General features: G+C 36.9%; 1 protein-coding gene across 5 annotated transcripts in view; it reads right to left on the bottom strand.

Moving 5' to 3' along the window:
• Window positions 1-5,169: 5,169 nt before the first annotated feature.
• The window catches only part of sipa1 (signal-induced proliferation-associated 1), a 57,569-nt gene continuing 40,430 nt past the window's right edge, over window positions 5,170-22,308 (bottom strand). For 3 of the 5 annotated variants that reach the window (XM_084403734.1, XM_084403735.1, XM_084403736.1), the window contains exons 11-17: window positions 21,991-22,120; window positions 20,415-20,538; window positions 15,152-15,250; window positions 14,933-15,014; window positions 13,524-13,602; window positions 13,189-13,390; window positions 9,260-9,398 (exon numbers count right to left, since the gene is read on the bottom strand). In XM_084403734.1, coding sequence (XP_084259860.1) covers window positions 13,208-13,390; window positions 13,524-13,602; window positions 14,933-15,014; window positions 15,152-15,250; window positions 20,415-20,538; window positions 21,991-22,120 — 697 coding nt within the window. In that variant the 3' untranslated portion in view covers window positions 9,260-9,398; window positions 13,189-13,207. Of the gene's footprint in view, window positions 9,399-13,188; window positions 13,391-13,523; window positions 13,603-14,932; window positions 15,015-15,151; window positions 15,251-20,414; window positions 20,539-21,990; window positions 22,121-22,308 lie in introns of all 5 variants that reach the window. The other 2 variants (XR_014626694.1, XM_084403737.1) reach the window with 2 other exon arrangements.

Raw genomic sequence — 22,308 nt, 5'->3', positions numbered from 1 at the left:
GCTTGAGGGCGGCTCTTGCCAGTATAGTCGTGTAACGCCGTGGACGACCAATAAGAAAACCCCTTACCCCCCACACTCCATTGTCATAATCATTTGTTAACAAACAAATATGAGCTCATTGTTTCTGCCTTAAATTATTACATCGTTTAAATTAATACATTTTTAACTAACTGTGATTTTGTGACATTTCTGAAATTCATAACTTAGTTACCTCTGATAACAGATCACTCTAAATTATAATGTGGACTCATGCATTTTCTGTAAAGCTGCTTTGAAACTATATGTGTATTGTAAAAAGCGCTATACAAATAAATGTGAATTTAATTTAAGTGAATTTGGGCTAGTGGGGCATAAATGACATACCCAAAATAAAAAGGTGCTGTTCATAAGTCATTCTGAATAGACACATAACCAACATGTATTTAGAAAGCCAACACTTTTTTACAGTTCAAGACTCAGAATTACTCAGAATTACTTATTTTTTAGTATGGAGATGTATAAGCTCAAACATCAAAAACAAAATTAAATTAATACAAATATTAAGTATAAACCCAGATAGCACACGTACGTCTGCAAGATGTCTGTTAAAGATCACTTCATCTGGAAAGCAGCTGTTTTACATCTGATAGACGTCTTTAAGATGTCAGTTTTACATACATTCTAAATCGAAACATCTTAAAGACATTTCCTAAACGTCTATTTGACATCTGAGAGGAAACGTCCTATAGACATATTGCAGATGAGCAAACACTCTAAAAAATACGTCTTCCAGATGTAAACACGCACATCAAATAGACGTCTCCGTGATATACGTGTGCTATTTGGGAACATTTTATTTGAATGTAGTATAACAACGTATAACCACAAATAAAGTGAGGCCACAGTGTGGTCATGCTTCATTTCAAATCTGAGGATGATATCTCTAAAACTATGCATTTTCTGAAGCATTTTGTAAGACCATGTCGTGAGTTTTTAGAGAAGAATGACAAGATTCTAATAAAATATTTTATTACCCTTTAAAAACACCCATTTGCAGTCTATTGTCTAATGTCTGGCGATAAACTGCTCAATTCATGTTCTATTGTTCTCACTCAATGAACCTTCACACTTCTGCCGTGAATTAGACTTAATCTTATATTCTTTTATCGTTATTCTTTTGTTTGTATTCAGACATTATTTAAGCAATAAGGGCTGTGCTGAATCGTGAATAAATCACGGCTGAAGGCAGTTGTTAGGCACGACGCTAAGCGTGTATCAATGCAACTTTCATGAAGTACAATCACTAAAAGCCTTCCTTCCGCTGGAAAAAATAGTCCCTGACCGTGAACAGCAACTGAAGTTACATTATTTCGCCATTAGATGACGGCAAAGACTGTCTTTACGAGTGAGTCTTGTCAGTAGAGAAGACTTTTATATTGAAAGGACTGAAACTTGTTGTGCACTCCCATAGACAGTATAGTGCACTCCGAGAAGCAAGATGCAACTGACTAGCATGTCAGGGCACCGGAAAATAAATTAACGGTTAAAATGACAAGATATCGCGGATTTTTTTTTTTATTACGAATATATGACTGACCTGAAGGAAAATGCTATATCTACTGTACATGCAGGTACATTCGCCTACTCGATCTCTCACAATATGCTAACTCAATGAGAACATCATGTTTACGTTGCTAAGAGTGGTTGCTAGGGGTGTTGTGTAGTGATACATACATGGAACCTTTGGGTGAAGCGGTCATAGCGGTGTTTTATCGTGAATAAAACGCAGTTATTGACCAATCAGAATCAAGGACTGGAACCAATAATAATAGCCTTTCTTCTGTCATTACATTGCCCATCTACACCACTTTCATCCCACTTTCATGCAATTGAGATTCACACTTAAGTAGCTTAAACTATTCTTTTAAAATATATTATAAAATTGCCCAAACATTGACTAGTACTCTATCGCTATATCTGTGTGAGACAATCATATATGTTCAAACATATTCAAACAATTCTTTGTAGGCATACCTTTAGAAAACCTTGTTCATTTGCAGACAATTGCATTTATTTTTTGCATAATAGAATTTGGCACAACGATGATACACTCGATAACATCATTAAGCAAACTGAATCAAATTTTTCACTATGCATACTGTATAGTATATCCTTACCTTACTAATAACAAAGGCACTGTTGAGTAACTTTATAGCCTACCTATGTTCAGCACCAGGTGGCGACATTTACTTTGTGTTTGTTTTTGGGATTCTTCAATCCCTCCAGCAGAATGTACGATAAGGCTATCATATGATAATATTTATTTTACTATTTGATCATGCAGCTAAGATTTAAAATTAGTGGCTAAATTAAAGAGAGAGACTATTATGAGACATGCTTAATGCCAAAATACTTTCCATTGTGCAGTGAAAAAGACCAACATAGTTACTCTAAAAATGGTTGAGTCATGTTTTGGTCTCCTTCTAGGGGCCTTTGGAATATTTGAGCTTAGATATTTAGTTTTAGAACTTTAGTTCCCACAAGGATAGAGAAACAACAAACACAAATCATTTACAGAGCACTGGTGCCTCAAACCTGATAAAACACAACTTAAGCATGGTGTCAGAGATATTTCTCCTCCAAGTTCTGGAAGATATCACACAGTACACTCAAGTCAAATAAAGACAAAACCCAGAGTATTGTTGTCATCAACAGTCCAAAAATACATAACAAAAATAAAAGAGCGAATGTCTCTGAATTCTGTTTAGAAAAGGTCTTTAAAGTTGGCCTGTTTGCAGCCTGTTTGTGTTCTACATCACAATAGCCAGAGTCGATGCAAATATGGCCACCAAATGAACTGACTTTCTGGCTGGAACTGCCTCAATACACTAGCGTGTACTACAATAGTGTGTGTTTCATCATGCAATTTAAGGTCAGTGAACTAGCAGCATCTGATTGTTTTTTTCACAACATGCACAAAGTCGCTTTCCAAAACTTTCACACTCTCTGCTCCTTTTTGGTGGAACGTGATGCCAGCCTTCTATACTTTAAACTTAGCAAATATGAGCTTATGATGTTCCTCAAAAACAGGAAGTTTAGGAGATACAGGAAGCTCACACATCTGGGGATGAACTCCATGGCCATGACAGGAAGCACAGGAAACTCATGGATGATGGAGAGTGTGCAGGGTTCAGGCTGGGCTCATCATAACAAAAGTATGACATTATAAAAACAAAAATAAAACAAAATAAATATGACAACATATATATGTATGTGTGAGAAACTGCATTGTGACGTTAGAATCTCGAACGATTAAAATTAGATGCAAAACAATCCCACACTCAGTTCAGGCCATGTTAGTACATATAAAGTACTACATTAATGTGAATAGTTAGTATGTGACTACCTTGAAACCGATAACGGCGTCTCTTTGATGATTGATGATAATTGCGATCTGCTCTCGTCCAATTTCCTGCTCCAGGGATTACAGCATTGCCAATTCCAGTGGTCACAATGCTTCCAGTAAGAGAAGTTCCCGAGTCTGTTCCAGTGAGTGAAGTTTCCGAGCCTGCTCTCAAGAGGGAAATCCCAGAGCCCAACCCAGAGAGTATCGCACTGTCCAAAATGGCAAGTCAAGTCACCTTCATTTCTATAGCGCTTTTAACAATAATAGACTGTTTTAAAGCAGCTTTACCATGATAATAGGAAATTAAAGTAACAGAGATTGTTTTAGCTTTACAGAAGCTCTAGAATAATGGTATTGTCTAGCTAAAGTTACTTTTGATTGATTCAATTGCGTAGCAAAGATCATTAATTATTAACTTAGGGGCTGCTTACACTTCGCTTACACTAACACTTATGTGTGTCTGGGCCAAACACATATCCACACCAGTCGCTGAGCACAGTCCAGAGTTTGCTCCAGTCCCGGACCGGAGTCCAGTGATGGCTCCAGCCCCTGAACCCGCTCTGGTTCAAAACCCCATAGCTCCTCCCAAGAAATTGGAGAAATTATAGCCTAGCTTTCGGGTCAAGGCCAAACCTCCCTGGCTCCCTGAGCTTCTGGCGCCTTCTTGGCTCGCCCTGGAGGCTTCCTAGCCTGCCAAGCACATCCTTGCGCACTTGCCCTCCAGGACTCCAGGGTGCCCGCCCCCCTCCCTGGTTGCACTTTTTTTGACACAAGGTCAAGGTTATGTTTTGTTTTGCCTTTGTGTTTTGGGATTTTTGTCTTCTGTGTTAGTTTTCCTTTCACCTAGTTTTCCCCATGAGATTCATTCATTCATCCCATTCACCCGTGCCTTGTTAATCACCTCATTTGCTCCTTTGTTTGCCCTTGTATATTAGCCCTCAGTTTCAGTCTGGTCTTTCTCCTGTACTGATTTGCATTCACATGTACAGTATGTGGGTGTTATCTCCCGGTTATTCTCCTATTCATTGTTTTTGAAGTTGGAATTAAAAACTATTTCAGTTGACTCCTTAGTCGTGCTCTTCATCCTCAGCCACACTGCACTGTGACAATTATATACAGAAATGGCTAAAACTTATTTAGACAAATTGTGAACCTTATTTTGTTTTCAGACAGTTTAATATAACTTCTTATATATTATACTTCTTATAAATATAACTTTTTAAATATAAAAGTCTAGTACAAACGTTACTGTCAACGGCAGTTGTCACAGTTGCTAGGCGACAAGAACAGTCCTCTATAGACTAGACCATCCCATTTAACAATGCTCAGTCCGACTTTTCGCAGGTGTGTCCTTTGAAGTCTGAGTCCTTCGAAGCATGCAGTCTTTGAATTGGGACACAGCCAAAGTAGCTGGAGTAACTTTTCTCTATTTTGGAAAAGTTACTCTATTTTCTCTATTTAGAAAAGAAAAGTTTACTGATATGAGGAGACACACACGGGTGAGTGAAGCATGCAATTTCCCGCAAAAAACATGCCATCCATTCTAAAATATAAACACTAATAATAGGCTAGCAAATGAGGGTAAGAAAAAAAAAATGGAATAATGATTGAGGTAATGACTTATTTAAATTGTTCATTTTAAACGTGTACATTTTAATAGACCATAAAAGGTGGCATGCTCTTACTTTCACATTTTTTGGGACATCCTTCAGTGTGTCAAATGTTTTATGAGTTCAATGACAATACTTAAGACAAATATTTGATAAATTTCTAACACCAGCTCGTACAGAAACAAGTTCAGTTTTTATTGCCAGGATCCCTCAGATTCACATAAACAATACTTGACCTCTATTAGTTCAAAGAAACAAGTATAGCTCCAGTGATCACCATACCATTTCCTAGTATGTTTTGACTGGACGGCGTATTCCTGTTGGTCCAGTCATAATTCTTAATAGATTTCACAGACCAGTGTGCATAGTGTGTGGGTTTGTGGTTTGCCATACACCTACATTTTAAATTTTTAATGTGACAATACTTACTTGTAAAAGTGCCTGCTAACTAGTGATTCTGTTCCAGGATCTGATTATTTATGGGATTAGTAGATATCATGGTATTTGTAGGCAGGTTTGGCAATTTAGAACAGTCATTGACATCAGTGTATAGTAACTACAAAGACCTAGGCCTAAGCTTAATCTGTAAATCTGTCCATGGGCATGACATGGATAGCAAAATGACATGAAAAAAGCAACACATCAAGGAATGTTCGGCTAACAGTGGAAAATGTTCATTCTTAGGAGTGGTTCGGATAGTTTGTAAGAGGCTTTTAATTGTACAGTCTGTAAATACCCACAGTTGTTGGTAGTGGAACAATACAAAATTTGGCACTACAACAATCCAGTCACAAATTTCCAGTGGACTATGCTAGTTTATCTGCATGGCTTGCATGGCTTCATTCCCTGGAGTGACTGTGGCTTTGTTCCAGTGAAAGCAGGCTGTACTTTAAAAGTCGCATTAAAATCAAAAGGACCAACATTTTGTAAACAACAGAATTGCATCATTAATACATAAATCAAACAGTAAGCATTACTATATGATGAAAAGCATTTATGGCTCCATAAAATACCATGCCATAAAAAAAGATAGGGATTAGTTTAACATTTCCAAACCTGTCCCTTTAAGAATTTCAAGTCACAAATGTGTCTGTGAGTAATTTAGTCTAAATAGTTCTGATTTGTTTTTCAGGAAGGTTTTGCTGATAAAGTGTCCTGATCGTATCATTAATAACAATGAAACTGGAAACCACTTAGGCCACCACAGCAGTTAAGAGTTAACATTTCAGTATTGAACAAAAAGGTATAATACAGCTTTGACAGTAAAAAAATAATGATAAAATTATTAAAACCATGAAAAGATGGAATGTCACACAATTTTTTAAGCAGCCACGGTTGTAACTCGCACTGTTCCTCTGAGTTTGTTTCCAGTGTAATTTCAGAGAGTAGTTTTCCACTACGGAAAGTGTCTCGACGGTGGTTGTTATTATTCAGGTAAATCAAAAATATGACCTGCTATCATGTCATGCCTTAATACTCTTACATTTTAAAATAAAATAAAATTAAACATTCATTGGATCACAAATTTGCATCTCTTCCCTTCCAGTTCAAATATACATATCTAGCAATAACATCCACATTTTCAAGATTAATAAGTTATTACATTTTTATAAATACATACACAGATACAGAAGGTGGCTTAGAAATTGCTTGTTGCACTCGCACGCTTTCTCAGCCTCCTATCTAAAAGACTATGTCGCACACAGATGAACAGGAAATAGTTCTTTTACATTGCTCTTTTGCTAAGTAAACCCCACAAAATGCATTACTGATTGCATAAAAGCTGCAACAGTGTTATTCCTGTCTGTAACAATTATCGCGCTGCATTCATCAAACTCAACAAATTCTCCACTAATGGTAACAAATAATCAGCAAACTCCAGCTCCATCTGGATATAGACTTACACACATCAGAGGGAAGTAACACTTATTTTGGCTCTACATTTCTTCACAGAGAGGAATAAAGATATAGATTTATAATTTCATTGTAATACATCAGAATCTGCTGGTACCAGGTTATCACAGTGACTCTAAAATAAAAAAACCTCAACATTTGAAGGGGAGAAGACATGTATGACGTATGGATATTTAACATTTAGCTTCGTTTCCCTTTGCACGTAGGTTTGTGGTGGTGCCGTGTGATTCATTCAACTTCAGTCCGGCTAGTTTTATGAGTGCGAGTCCAGTCAGTATGCTCTTCTTCTTGTCACATTTTCATGTTATTATCAGTGCGGCTTTAGGTGAGGTAAAGAGAGATATTATATGGAAAATAAAAGAGACAAAATAGCAATTTTATAAATATGTGCTGTCTCACAATTCAGTGTAATGCACTGTGTGTGAGAACAAAGTAGAACTGGTCTGGCTCTTCTCTTAATTCTTTGTGAGCAGCAAACACTTGAATCAAATTGGAAGCAATCTTTATTAATAGAAATGTACAACTTTAAGTCATTGCTTCCCTTCGTAACTTAACACTAAGAATTGTTTTCTTCTCAAATCAAAGTCTTTCAAGCAGGTGCCTGCAAGGCTCATTCAGATTCAGTGGGATCAGACATAAGACTTCAAAAAAACACATGCACACACACACACACTCACGAGAATGTAAAATTTCAGATGTCAGACATTTTGTCCCATTGCTGAAATCACAGCTAAACAACGGTGAAAAGGCGTAAAATGAGCTTTTTTCTCTCTCTCTGGTATGCATCAGTAAATATCCTTGATCAATTAAAAAAAGTGTCCAGTGAGTCTAAATTCTAAATCCAACTGGCTATTCATAGCAGGAATGAGTTGCCTCAAATTATTTGTGCAGCTTCAACTTAAGCTCTACTGACAACATGCTGTTGATTACCACCGAACACAATTTTGACTTGTCCCTTGTGAAAAAGTACACTTTTAAAAGCATATTTTTAAAATAAAGAGTACTTATTACAGAAATAATATACATGAGTGTGAAATGAATGTAATTGTTATTTGCAATTAAATGAAAATGTATTTTAGTTTGAATTTATATTAAGTGACGTTAGCTGAACCTAACTTAAGCACATCTAAGTAATTTCACAATGATTTCTATTGTCTTTGTCTAAGCATTATGGTAAACTAAAATATACTTTAACATCATTTCTATTAAAAATTGTATGTTATGTAATTTAAAATATATGAACTTTAAACTAATTTAATAACACAGTGTACTTCTTTGAAACATGACAAAAGATGATTAAATCTATGATTAAAAAGTGCACTGAAGTGTGTTAAGAAACAATCATGAGTGTACTCTCTTTAAGTACACTTAAGTGGCCTTTTGTTTCAGTAATATTATCTGCAAGTACAGGTTTTTAAACATATACTTTAAGTATTGAAGTACACTTCAAGTGCACATTCAATACAATAAGTGCGCTTCTTTTTCACAAGGGTAGTCCTAAACAAAAAACGTGTTTACCAAAATGCACGTATTTTCTGATTTTCACCATCAGTTTGTATCGCTCTTGGTGTTAGCATATTCACTCTAGAGATAAGTGAGAAGCCAGCCTTTTACCCCATTGCCAACAGAGAAAAGGTCAGATCGGGTTCTACCTATTTCTGACACTGTGATGGTTAATAGAGGGTTACAGTCACACTGATATTTTAATAATTTTCTTCTAGTAAGAAACTGTATATACACTGAAGTACATGGTCTGGAACTCCTGAAGCCATTTCAACACAGGTAAGGGGAATGTATTGCTAGGCATCTGGACACAATAGTTTCTTGTGACCATCCGGTTCACTATGTAGGGAAGAAATACTTAAAAGTATAATATGAGTCTGAACAGTTAATGTCACTAAATGTCTTCTAAAGTCAGGTCTGAGGGTTGCAAATAATTACTTTTGGATCAGTCAGATGCTTTTGAACTGCTTGTAAACAATATTAGCCGATGTTAAGGGCATGCTTCCAAAACAGTAATGATTAAGTGTTTCCTACGAGACTTGTTCTTGCACCGAAGGCTATCATTGTTAACAAGCTGTCACAGTGATGAGACTATACGTGAATCTAGCCCTGAAAACTGTTTAGGGTGAAACAGAGATTTGGATGACTTGTTAATTATATTAAGCATATTTTGAGTAAGAATGTACTTTAGCCGACCAGGTTGTTTTCGTGCACTTTTCGAGTAAGGCTTGTCAATGTTCTTGTCACTTAAGAGAAGTGTTTAGGGCGTTGTTTGCTAGTTTTGCATTGGCCTTTAGATCAGTCTGTTGATCTTGCTTGCTGCCATGGTTGGGCCTTCAATGCTAGCAGGGTTTGTTGACGTTGCAGAGCAGTTCAGTGACCTTAATGAGCCGCGCCACGGTACTCTGGGACTCTTCCTGCAACCGCTGGTTGTTCTGCCTGAGACTTTGCACCTCTGCTTGCAGCGTTGCCTTGTCCTCCTTCTCCTGTGGGAAGCATGCAAACATAATGTCTTTCAGGGTCGAGCGTTCTCACTCTGTATTGACAGGACATATCCACGCCACAAGAGGACAAGTTTACAGTATCTCAATATGTTGGTGGTACTGTATGAGACAGATAAAGACAGGCGGACGTGATTTCACCAAGTAAAACAAGTTCCTGCATCAACATCCTTGTTGATCCTGGAACAAAATTCCAATCAACCAGTCAGATTTGAGGGAAAGGTTTACAGTTAATGTCAAGTTTAGGCTTATAACAAGGGTTAGGTGCTTCTACACCATTCTTATTCATCCTATAATTTCCCTCTGATTTTAGAGACAAGTTATGGATAGAGTTAGGTTTAGGGGTAGAGATAGGGTTAGAACTATGTTTTTGGACAGGATTGTTGCTCCAGGATCAACAAAAAATGTTGATCCAGGAACATGTCTTACCTGGCAAAACCACGGCGACCATTGAAGACAATGGCTTGCTTGACACACAATTTACCAGCAAATGCCACACACTATTACATGCTGCAACACAAACAATGATCCTTAGATCACTTGCTATACACAAAGTGGATAAATGAGGACTAATGGTTCGTACACTGAGGCCCTGATTTACTAAAGGTTTGCATATGAGGTATTACATTTTAAAAGTTGGTATGTTGGAGTTTGTACGATTTTTTAAGGTTTCGAGAATGAAAATATTTTGAAAGAAGTCTCTTATGCTCACCAAGGCTGCATTTATTTGATCAAAATACAGTAAAACCTGTAATATTGTGAAATATTATTACAATGTTAAAGAACTGTTTTCTATTTGAACGTTTTAAAATGTAATTTATTCCACCTTAGAAAAATGTCCTATTTCTTCTGTGGAAAAAGTTAGTACACCCCTACATTTATGAAGTGCAAATTAGAACATTAAACTGAAAGGCCACACTTTATATAAACCTCAGTAAACTGGTCTAGTTTGGTCATTAACCTTAAACAAATAGAAAAAGCAAAAGAAAATCGAATTGAAATGCTGTTTGGGGACTTGAAGCAGGCCATATAAGAAACTTCTCATGTCTAATATTTATTTGAACAGTATTTGTTTAAAATATGAACATTGTAAAGGTCAATTAAACGCATTCTTGCTGAATAAAAGTAATAAATAAAGGCAGTTAAATGAATTCTGCATGGAGGAATGGGTTAACAATTATTCTAATCAATGTAAAAGACTGATAGACAATTATAAAAAATTTAAAATTATAAGTTATTTCAGCCAAATGGATGCAATACCAGCTACAAAACTGAGGGGTGTACTTATTTTTCCACAGTAGATATTTGGAATATAGCTCTGTATATTGTAGAATGAAGTAGCTTTTATTTGTTATCTTAGTAAATCAGGGCCTGCATTCTGATTAGCTCTCGATTGTAAAAACAGCCCAAAAGGGGCATCAGACATGCATACACAGGCAGCATCAGTGATATGAAGCATTCAATAAGCAAGAAAAGAAAAATCCATGGAGGATTTTAATGCAATATTCATGTGTCTGAAATATCATGAGTGATATTCATGCATGAAAAGCAATGATGCATCTAAAAATGGTAGTAATTGATGATATATTGTTATCTGTGCATGTATAATAATGTTTTATAAGGCCACACTTTTAATCTCAAGGTGACCGAAGGGTTTAGTAGACTATGGTTTACCTAGATGAGTGTGCTGGATATAACTGTGGGACATTATGCAGTCAACCATGCTCAGCCTCTCTTTCCCTTCCTGACCTTATGCCGATAATGTGATCAAACAAAAGAGACCTGAGACCCCAGATCAGCTATATTCATCCTGAGGGGCCTTAATCACAATATATTATGTTACTATTATAGCGTTATTATGTGTGCATGCACTTCATTCATACGGCTGTGGTCTTTGTATTAATGGTCAACAGTAATTCTATGATCTAATGTTTGAATAGATTTATGTCTATCCTCAACTCAAAATAAATTTGTCAGTAAATACCTCTCAATATAATTGAAACTACAATTGTAGTTATATATATATATTTGAAAATAGTTCAAAATAGTAAAGAATAATTCACCTTCTGGGCTTCTATAAGATTATGCTTTCCATGCTCTAATAAATTATTATTAGAAGACATATTCTAAAATTCTCAAACAGTATTTTAAAACTGGGTTATTCTAAATCAAAGAAATTTGTCAACTGAATTGGATTCTTGTTTCTAAACTGGTCTAAATCAATAAATCCCTCATAATGAAAAATGTCATATAAGAATATCTGGTAACACTTTATAACACAACTTTATAAATGCATTAACTAACAATGAGCAATACATTTGTTACAGTATTTATTAATCTTTGTTAATGTTAGTTAATAAAATTACAACTGCTGGTTGTTAGTTCATGTTAGCTCAGGTACATTAACAGATATAACTTTTGATTTTAATAATGTATTAGTAAATGTTGAAATTAACATTAACCAAGATTAATAAATGCTTTAGAAGTATTAATCAGTGATAGTTCATGTTAACGAATACAGTTAACTAATTTTTACAACTAGAATTTCACTATCCTCGCATTACTATGAAAGGTTTCTGTCCATTCCCTATTAGACATGTTTAAACATGCCATATACAAATCCAAAATGAGCAATTGTATTAACTTGAAAACAGAAAAATTAAAGGCCACATACACACTGCAAATTGTCAGCAATCACAACCACATTTAAGTGAACTTAAAGGGATAGTTCACCCAAAAATGAAAATTGTCATTACTTAGTACCCTCAAGTTGTTCCAAACCTGTATGAGTTTTTTTCTTCTTCTGGTTATCAACATTCTTTAAAATAATCTTATTTTTTGTTCAGCAAAGAAAGAAACTCAAACATGTTTGGAACAACATGAGGGTGAGTAAATGATGATCATTTTCATTTTTGGGTGAACTATCCCTTTAAATGCATTTAAACATTTGAATTGGTGAATATGCTGAATTGTCGATTCATGTGTGAATGGAAAACAACATATGATAAAATGTTTCCAGTCACTAGTATCACATAGCACCTGTTTTAGGGCTGTGCCAAATAAAGATGTATAGATGCCAAAACGTTGCTATCGTTATCATTTAAAAAAAAACATGTATGATAGCAACCTATGAATGCTGTGGTTATTAATATGTAACCCCTCATGTGATTTTGTTAGATTTGTAAAATTAGTACCCTTTATTTGGGATGTTAGTAAATCAGGGTCTGAATATTAATACCAGTTGGAATCAAGACACATTTACTACTGTAAATTCGTGTGTACAGGATTTGCGTGTCTTTGAGTGAAATATGCAAAGAAATGTTAAAAATGATTTAACTATTTTACAATGTCTTTTCTGAATGCTCTGTACGTTTATGCTATCTTCCGTCTTTTACAATTTACAAGTATTCCTGTGGGAATCTTAAAAAAAAAAAAAAAAGAGAATAAAAACGTAGTATATCAGAGAATTGTTCTGCATGAATCCATTCAACACGTTCAGATGTATTTATCTCTGTTTGGGTCTCCTGCTTCTCATAGAATGCGTGTTTTTCCTTGCCTATCACTAAATCAAGCATTGATTCTGCGCTCACCAAAGTACATAAATGTGTTTTGATTGACATGGGCTTAGGCTTTGCTTCTCAACTTTATATCACATATGTCCTTCACATCCTTGATGTTAAACTTCCGCATAATTTTGATGTTAATCAAGTGAGAACTGTCATACATGTTGTTGTTTTTTGTTACTGATTGAGTAAAAATCTCATGCTCTACTTGCCTTCACTGCCATTGGTCGGTTAGTGTTGAGAGTGAGCATGGCTGCCCATTGTCCCTCCAGCAATCTTCTCATCTCCTCTGTTCACCCTGCTCAATGACAAGACAGGTTTCTTTTGCTTGTCCCGCCCTACCTCTACAGTCCCTCTGTTTGATTGGCTCTGTGAAGCAGCAGTGGCTCTTTGAAGTAGCGAAGAGGGCAAGGACTGGACAGGGCAGATATACAGACAAGGATGGGTGGATGTATTTCATGGGAGATATTTGAACGGGGTTACTGTGTGGGAAGTATGCTGCGACAGAGAGAGGTGTGCTGTGACAAACCCACAGAGGACAAAGTACCTTTTGGAGGTCATCCTGCAGTCGCTTCAGCATGGCCTCTAACTGGGACACTTTCTCCTCGAGGTGACCAGGCGAGTCACTGCGAAGGCAGGGAGAGAAAGAAGAACACAAAGGAACACAAAAATACATGGTGTGATATATCATATGATATATATTTTGCAACATATGTATATTCTGTTGGAGCATTTAGACTTCAAAGGCTCAATGCTTAATAACAGGGACCACATTTAAAGTAAACGTAAGATATATATTTTTTTTAAGGCATAAAGGGTCATGAAACTTTGGGGGAAAAAATCCCATTGGTTTAAAGGCAACGTTGCACTGTAAAAAGTGGTAACCTGCAATTGTTACCTTAAAGAGCTATTTCTACTTTATTTAACCCACAAAAATGTACTTTGTTGGATTAAATGAATGAATTTAGGTCGATTCAGTGATGTTAAACAGTAATTTTGACTTAATAAATTAGACGTTACCATTGTTAGGTTACAAATATTTTGAGCAAATTCATTCTTCCAAAATTCTAAAGTTGAAGAAAGAATGTGATATACTAAAGTCAGCATGCAGTATACAGAAAATGCAGTAAACGTATTATTGTGAAATATTATTACACTTTAATTTATTTTCTAATGAGAATATAGTGTATAATGTAATTTATTCCTGTGAAGCAAAGCTGGACCATTCTAATATGCTATAATTTGCTGCTCAAGAAACATTTCTATTATTATCAATGTTGAAAACAGTGTGCTGAATCATATTTTTGTGGAAACCATGATACATTTTTTTTCTTCTGGAATTTTGATGAATGGAATGTTCAAAAGAACAGCAAGGTAAATTTAAAGGAGCTGTATGTAAGAAATGTATTTCAATTAATCATAAAATGGCCCTGATATGTCACTAGACATTAAGAAATGATGTTCATTTCAAATACTTATATCACTGACAACAGTAGTCCGGCCAGGATATTGTCATTTAAAAGTGAAGTTGCAGCCCTCAACTGATGTTGATGTTGTCATGTTGTGGTGTTTTGGCCTGAAGCGCCACCCTCCACCTATCTACCAATCACGAAGTCAGTAGTGTTTCGGCATCCGGGTTGCCAGCTCAGCTCTAGTTACCACAGCTGCAGCTACAAACGTTCGTGCTGGATCCTGCAGCCTATCTGGCAACCTCGAGTCAGGGGGGAGGGGGAGGGGATACACCGCTCTACAGTAATTTGAAAGTGATTGCAGAACCAGTTTTGGCCACAATCTTACATACGGCTCCTTTAAGTCATAGGCGTAGGGGAAAATCTACCACAAGTGCATACTGTAGATGTTTTTGGCAGGTCATTTTAAAGTTCTCTTTAAGTTGTGTCTCTCCTCATGTTGCGAGTATAATCGAATGTCAAAAGAATGCATGGCACAGTCATTCACCTGTCCTTGAAGTCTTTAAACTTGGTTTCCGTCTGACCTGGCTGGGTCATAGTCTCTTGAGTTCCATCTCCTGACTTCCGATCTGAAACCCAGCAGGAAATGACATTAGTGATATTCCATCTTATCATTGCAAAGTTACCAGACCAGCGTTCTTCAGTGAACAGACTAGACAGACTTTCACATGCTCAAACACATTTCATCCACTGAAAATTGTCTCACCTTCTCGAGACAAAGCTTCCAGGATGTTCCGACAGGCGCTGGCCAGATCAGCAATCGACTGCCACTCTTCCTCAGATGAATCTGTTGTCTCTGAGAGAACTGAAATTAGCAAAAATATATTGTAAAAAAAAGCTCTTTGGAAAGTATTTAAGTTTTGATTATTTCTTGGAATCTACTAGAAGTGCCTTTGTGAATTTTGTTAAAATTTGTGGAATTTGTGTGTAAATTAGCACTTTAGCAGTTGTAGTGGATAAATAGCCTTGTGAAAAGTACACTTTAGCATACATTTAAAAAGAGTAGCCTACTTATTACAGAAATACCATACTTTATAATAATATTTTAATTGCAATTAAATGGAAATGTATATTAGTTTAGAGTGTTTTTGACCCACTTAAGTACATCTTTATATGTACATTTATAATGATTTCTGTTGTCTTTGAAATACAGTTACTGGTTAAAGTGAACTGCTGAATGTACTGACAAGCATTTATGGTAAACTAAAATATTCTTTAATGTTATTTCTATTGAAACTTTTCATGTACATTCAATTTAATATATTTGTAATTACACATTTGTAATGATGAAGTTTCAATTCAGTACAGCTTTAGCTGTAATATCAAATAACACAGTTAAAATTATAATCAGGTACATGTGATTTTAGTATATTAGTCAACGCATCAAAATAAGTTTAGGCCTACTTTATAGCACTACAAAAGATTATTAAAACATAACATGATTTGAAGTTGTTAAAGCAGTCCGCAGTTCCCTCTTTTGATCTCTTGGTTCCTTGTCACATTAGGTATTATTTCCCTTTTGAGCATACAGTAACAATTCTGTAAACGTTTTCTGGAGACAGCTTCATCCTGCAACAAGCCACCAAAAATGGAGACTGTTTTGTTGTTAATATAACGATATATGTTAGTTTTTTTCTAAGCAGTAGTTGTAGTTAGGCTAGGTTTGCATCTTTTTCAAATGACTTCTGCTGCCATCCCCCAAATTGTTCAAAGTGAAAGGTTCCTACTGACATTCTGGGGATTGGCTTAAAAAAGCTTGAGTAAAGAGAATAACACACATGCACACCCGTATGCATTTTAAAAGAGAGCCTGGAGAGATGTAACCGCTCAACTAACAAGGGGCAGCACCGAACAGATGGCCCAGAGACAGCGTCTTGATTTAAGGCCATATAATACCCCTTATCCCAACCAGCCCTAGCCTGGCCCCCATCTGTCCAAAGCTTTACACTCATTTTAAAATGTCAATGCCCTGATTCGAATCTTTTAAAGCTTGCCGAATTTACTTATGGATGTAAGGCTGGTCGTAGATCAGCTTTTTTTTTTTTTTTGAAAGGTAGCGTTTACAGGAGAAGGGCTTATGCAGGAGCGAGGGAAAATGAAACCTCCCAGAGGAAGAGGAGGAATAGAGCCGCCCTGTCGCCAAGACAAAAGAACAAAAGGAAGCTGAGCTAATGTACAGAGCAAAACCCTAACAGCTGAAACCATACCAATGTAGCTAAATACATTATATATTATATTTTATACATTTTTCAGCTCATTAGTCATTTTCACTACTTCCATAGTGTATGATTGCAGAAAAAATATACACTGCCGTTCAAAAGTTTTACAAGAAGTCTTTTCTGCTCACCAAGGCTGCATTTATTTGATTCAAAATACAATATTATCATAATATATTATATAAATTATGTAAATTTGTTTGTACATAAATTATTATGTAAATATTATTACAATTTAAAACAGCTGTTTTCTATGTGAATATATGGTAAAGTGTAATTTATTCCTGTGATCAAAGCTGAATTTTCATTATCATTACCCCAGTCTTCAGTGTCATGATTCTTCAGAAATCATTCTAATATGATGATTTGATGCTCAAGAAACATTTCGCATTATTATCAATGTTGAAAACAGTTATTTACATTTTTATTTCAGGATTCTTTGATGAACAGAAAGTTCAAAAGAACAGCATTTATCTGAAAAGTTTTGGGGTCAGTAAGAATTATTATTTTATTTTTTGGGGGGAAATAAATAAAATAAATCAATACTTTTATTCATCAAGGATGAATTAAATTGATCAAAAGTTAAAGACATTTATAATGTTAAAAAAGATTCTATTTCAAATAAATTCTGTTCTTTTGAACTTTCTATTCATCAAAGAATCCAATTTTTACAAAAAGTATTTATAAGAACACATCTATTAATAACAATATATTAACGTATTTGACAGAAATAAATCTGAACTATAATAACATTATAGCAATGCAGGTTGTATCTTTGTAAATACATTCATGGAACCATACGACTGACTAATTAATACAAATAAATCAGTGTATAATAAGCATGCTCACTGAAAAAGCAAATGTATGACTTATAATAATTAATTATAATAATTTGTTACATTTATATAGCACTTTACATATGGAAGGTGGGAATCTCCTCAACCACCACCAATGTGCAACATCCACCTGGACACACACCAGCTTATTGGTGGAGAGAAGACGGAGTGATGAAGCCAATCAGTATATATAGGGGGTGATTAGGAGGCCATGATGATGGACAGAGGCCAATGGGCAAATTTGGCCAGAATGCCAGGGTTAAACCCCTACTCTATTTCTGAAGGCCATCCTGGGATTTGTAATGACCACTACAGAGAGTCAGGACCTCAGTTTAACTTCTCATCCGAAGGACTTCCCCTGGTGCGCCTTTAGCCCTGTTGTACCCTACTGTATATATACAGTAAATATCTAATATTAGAAGCATGTGATGTGACATTTTCAATACTTTAACATAAAAAGAATGACATTTAATAATGTCTCTTTGTCTCTGTGTTGATGAAGTCATCAGTCACGTCACACACGTGACTTCATTAGGGCCGCAACTAGGGTATCCGGGGCCACCGAGACTCAATGCCTCCTCTAGCGATGGCCCCGGGACCGAGTTTGGTTCTCGGACCTGATGTCTCTCCATGGGAGATTCCCGTCAAGAGGGATCTTTGGTCTCAAGCAGGGGGCACGACTTATCACCCCGACCAGTATGGAAATTGTGGTTTTGGCTAATGAGGGGGATCGACCAATTTCCTGCAGGGCTATACCCCTCCACTTTGAAGGTGTATGTGGTGGCCATAGCTGCTTCCCATGCACCTTTGGGTGTTGAGTCATTGGGGAGAAACCCACTGGTGTCACGTTTCCTAAGTTGTTATGAGGATAAGGCCTGAAAGCCATGCAAGGGTTCTGGCTTGGCAATTGGCTCTGGTACTAGAAGGTCTGTCCACAGCACCATTCGAGCCTATATTGGCCCCGATTTTGTTGCAGAGAAATTTCTGATTCTAAAGACTATGTTCTTACTGGCCATCATGTCTCTTAAGAGAGCAGGAGATCGACAGAAATCTTTGTCGGTTTCCCCTTCATGCTTAGAATAAGCTCCCAGCATGGTTAAAAACTTTGTGCACCCTAAACCGGGTTAAATGCCTAAGGTTCCAACTAGGGATGGGAACGACACGGGATTTGGGAAATCGACTGTCGAGGCCCATGTGTCGACTTTTTGTCGGATTGTCTGCCTTTTTTTTCTTTTTTTTTTTAAAGAGCAGCAGCAATGCGGAGGGTGGAAAATATTCTACATCAGGGTCCGAAATTAACACCCGCCAAGCGCCAAATGCGGGTAGATTTTCTGTTTGGCGAGTAAATCTCAAAAGGCTATCCGCCACACTGGCGGGTGAATGTTCATAACAAAATATGAAATTTTAAGCGCGCACGCACGAGCAGAGAGAGAGAGCGAGTCCCGGCCGCGCGCGCAGCGCGCACTCACCATTCAGAGCGGTCAAGCTTCCCCGTACTTTTTGACAAGCGTCCTTGACAGGGCGGCCAGAGCTTCTTTGCAGCTCAAGTCGGCGGCGGTGTGTACGTACCTACAGTTAACGCTCTTTCTGTTGACGGCGCTGAGGAAAAAGCTCCCGCAACTGTAAGAAGCTGTCGCCGCCCATTTCCGCTGCTGCTTCTGTTTACACACCATGGTCGTTCTTTTCTCGAGAAAAGGAGTTTTCTCATAGCGTTTGCAACGCAAACCTTCAGGGAACCGAGGTTAAAGTAACCGAGGAAATGTAATAAATTAAAAGGCAAAAAAAAAAAAAAATGCAATTTGGAAATCCCACAAGCCCCGCCCCCTCGACATGTCGACACTCTATTTTTTTTGTCGAGTGGAGCATGTGTCGAATGTCGGTCGTTTTGTCGAGAAAAAGTCCCATCCCTAGTTCCAACTAATGTTGCACAATCTATAGTCTTGCAAGCCTTTTGTCCTCCTCCATTCCAGACGTCAGTCCAGGAGAGGCAGAGCACTGGACGCTTATGTCCACAGAGATGCCCTGTGGAGGAAGTCTGATCAGTTTTTGGTCTGTTTTGGGTCGCCTTGGAAAGGTTCACCAGCTACCAAACAGACTATGAGCAAGTGGATAGTCGAGGCTAATTTTCTTGCTTATGAGGTGTGGTGTCGGCTTTCACCTATGGCTGTCAGGGGAATATGGTGGCTTCAAAAGCCTTATTGTCAGGGGTATCACTTTAAGAAGTATGTGATTTGGCAGACTGGTCCTCTCCAGACACATTTGTGAGGTTTTACAACTTAGATTTGGACTCCACTCTGGTGTCCCAGGTGCTTTTGTCCTAGATTTGTGCTTGCCATGATTCATACTAGGACAGGCACTAGGTCAGTATGGCATACTGGGTATAAACATTCCCATAGCGTCAACGTCAGACGCAGCTTTGAGTTCCCTCAAAGTGAACGTCTCAGGTTATGACTCGCTGGTGTCTGAAAGTGAAAATTGTTTAAAATGTCTTAAATTTTGAAGTTAGCTGCTGGTAGCCTAATATAATAACAATGGATATGAGCAGCGGTATTGACCGCCTCTGTTCATATTGACAACTCCTCAAGCCCCAGCTGGCTCGCTTTGGACCAAGGTATTTGGCGGGTTAAAAACCCCTGGACGTTGGCCTGAGGAAGCCCCGATGAGGCCTGATCAAGCCCCAGAAGTGACAGTGGAAACGCGACTGGCCCTGGCACGCACTAGCACGCTCGCTTTTGGCACTACAGTGAAAACACGGCTATTGTGGAAGTGCTTATTTGAGGGCTTTTTTAATATCCCATTGCAAATAATGGCTTACTGTAGCAACAGTGGTCTAAACTTATAACATTAACTACACAATTATTTTTAAAATAATACATTTACCGCATAATGTTTTGTGGTATCATTAAGAAACACTTACTCTTAGTGATGGAGTTATGGAGGCTCAGAGCTCTGGAGTTTCTTTCTGCACTTTCCCTGCAGGCAGATCTCATGGTCACGTCACTGACCGATGGCAGCTCCTCAGTCCCCTGATCAGGCCCAAACTAGACAGAGCGCAAGAATCAAACAATCAATTAGTGTAACGACCAAAATATTATGGTAATTGTATATAACAAAATAGTTATTGGTAGCACTTTATTTTACAGTCCTGTTCCCCATGTACAGTACATATTTACTTATTATAGTAATTGCAATAACTGGGTAATATCTAGGTACTAACCCTGAACCTGATTAGATGCTGATTAGATAGGCTATGCAATGTTTCAATGTTGATTTCTGTAAAGTGGCTGGTCTGTGTTTGCAATTCCACAAACCTGGAAGACCCTCTGAATGGCAGTTGACTTTTATAGAAAAGAAAATTTACAAGATAAAAAAAGAAGTAGAATCAATGAATTATGAATAATTTACTGCCATTGTGACAATAACATGTAGGCTAATAATGTCATCAATAAAAAAGTTCATTTTAAAATGTAATATAATCTAATTACAAGTACTTAATTTTTGGAATCTGATTACCCAGCACTGCTTTCCAGCGGCAGCAGAGCAATTCATAACATGGCAAAAAAAAAAAAAAAAAAAAAGTCAAAACTGTAAAGATAGCAGAAATCTTTTTTCTTTTCTCTTTTTTTTACATCTGCAATGTGGATATACTGCAGTATAAACTATATCAGGTTATTTCTACAGCTTATTTTTTTATCATTGCATGAAAGTGAGCAGAAAATAGATTATACTGTAAGACAGAACGTTTCGGTAAATAATTATTTCTCAATGTACTCATGCATTTAAAACAGAAGAAAAATTAAGATGAATATGACAAGAGAAAATGTGGGGAATAGAGGGAGCAAGAGAGAAAGGGATTTTATGAGGGGAAGAAGGGAAAGATGAAGTGGGAGGAACAGTGAACATACAGGAAGGACAGAGAGAGAGAGTGGGAGAGGGATCTCAGAGGTTAAAAACCCTTCTAAAAACACTACAATCACTTTCCAAATACAGAGAGCTACAAGCTGATCCATCAGATGCCCTCTGTGTGGGAGGCAGGATCCTGCATACACAACAGCAGCAGACCATGCTTCAGGAGCTGATATCTGTTGTGCTATTCTGGAAGTTGTTCATGCTTTTAATGCTGTTTCTAAGTCATATGTCATAGCAGAGGTAAATGATTCACTTACATTTTTAATGCATTGATTACAAATCCATCTTGAAACATGGATTTAAAAAAAAAAATTATTTCCAGAACAAGAAGTATCCTTAATATTTAATGTTTACTTTCAAGTTGCTTGGTGCAGTAAACAATCTATAGCAGTTAGTTTCTTTCTTTTTCTTATGTTTTTTTGTTCCAATAAAGTAATGTGTCTTAGTGAAGGAAAAGGTTGACAACTCAATAAGCTTCATTGTATCTGTGCCTATTGTTTTGCTTGCCTTGACAATCAATCAAAGGAATGTTTCTCCCATCAGCTTGTGAAACAAAGTAATGTCATAAAGTGTGTATTTCATACCTCTTCCACTAGCTCTGGAGGCACTTTAGGTTTGACTGCCAGTATAAGGTCAGGGGTCTCGTCCCTAAGCTCTCCAGGGTTTTCATAGATGTGCCTGTTTACTTTCAGCCCCACATTATCATACACATGTCTGACAGACATACACATTCATAGAGAGAGAAATATTAGTTAAAATAAAGAATAGAATAAAAACTTTTCTGCAAACATTGAGCTGCTCATTTGTGTCAACAACCAAGAGATTTTATGAGGCTGGGAAATAAGTCTTGCTTTTTTACAACATCCAATGGCTTCACACTTTACTACTACGAATAAAGTCTC

This window comes from Rutilus rutilus, assembly GCF_951802725.1.
Source record: "Rutilus rutilus genome assembly, chromosome: 3".
NCBI classification, from domain to species: Eukaryota; Metazoa; Chordata; class Actinopteri; order Cypriniformes; family Leuciscidae; genus Rutilus; species Rutilus rutilus.
Note: the sequence above shows the minus strand (reverse complement) of the source record. Positions and strands in the feature narration are given on the sequence as shown.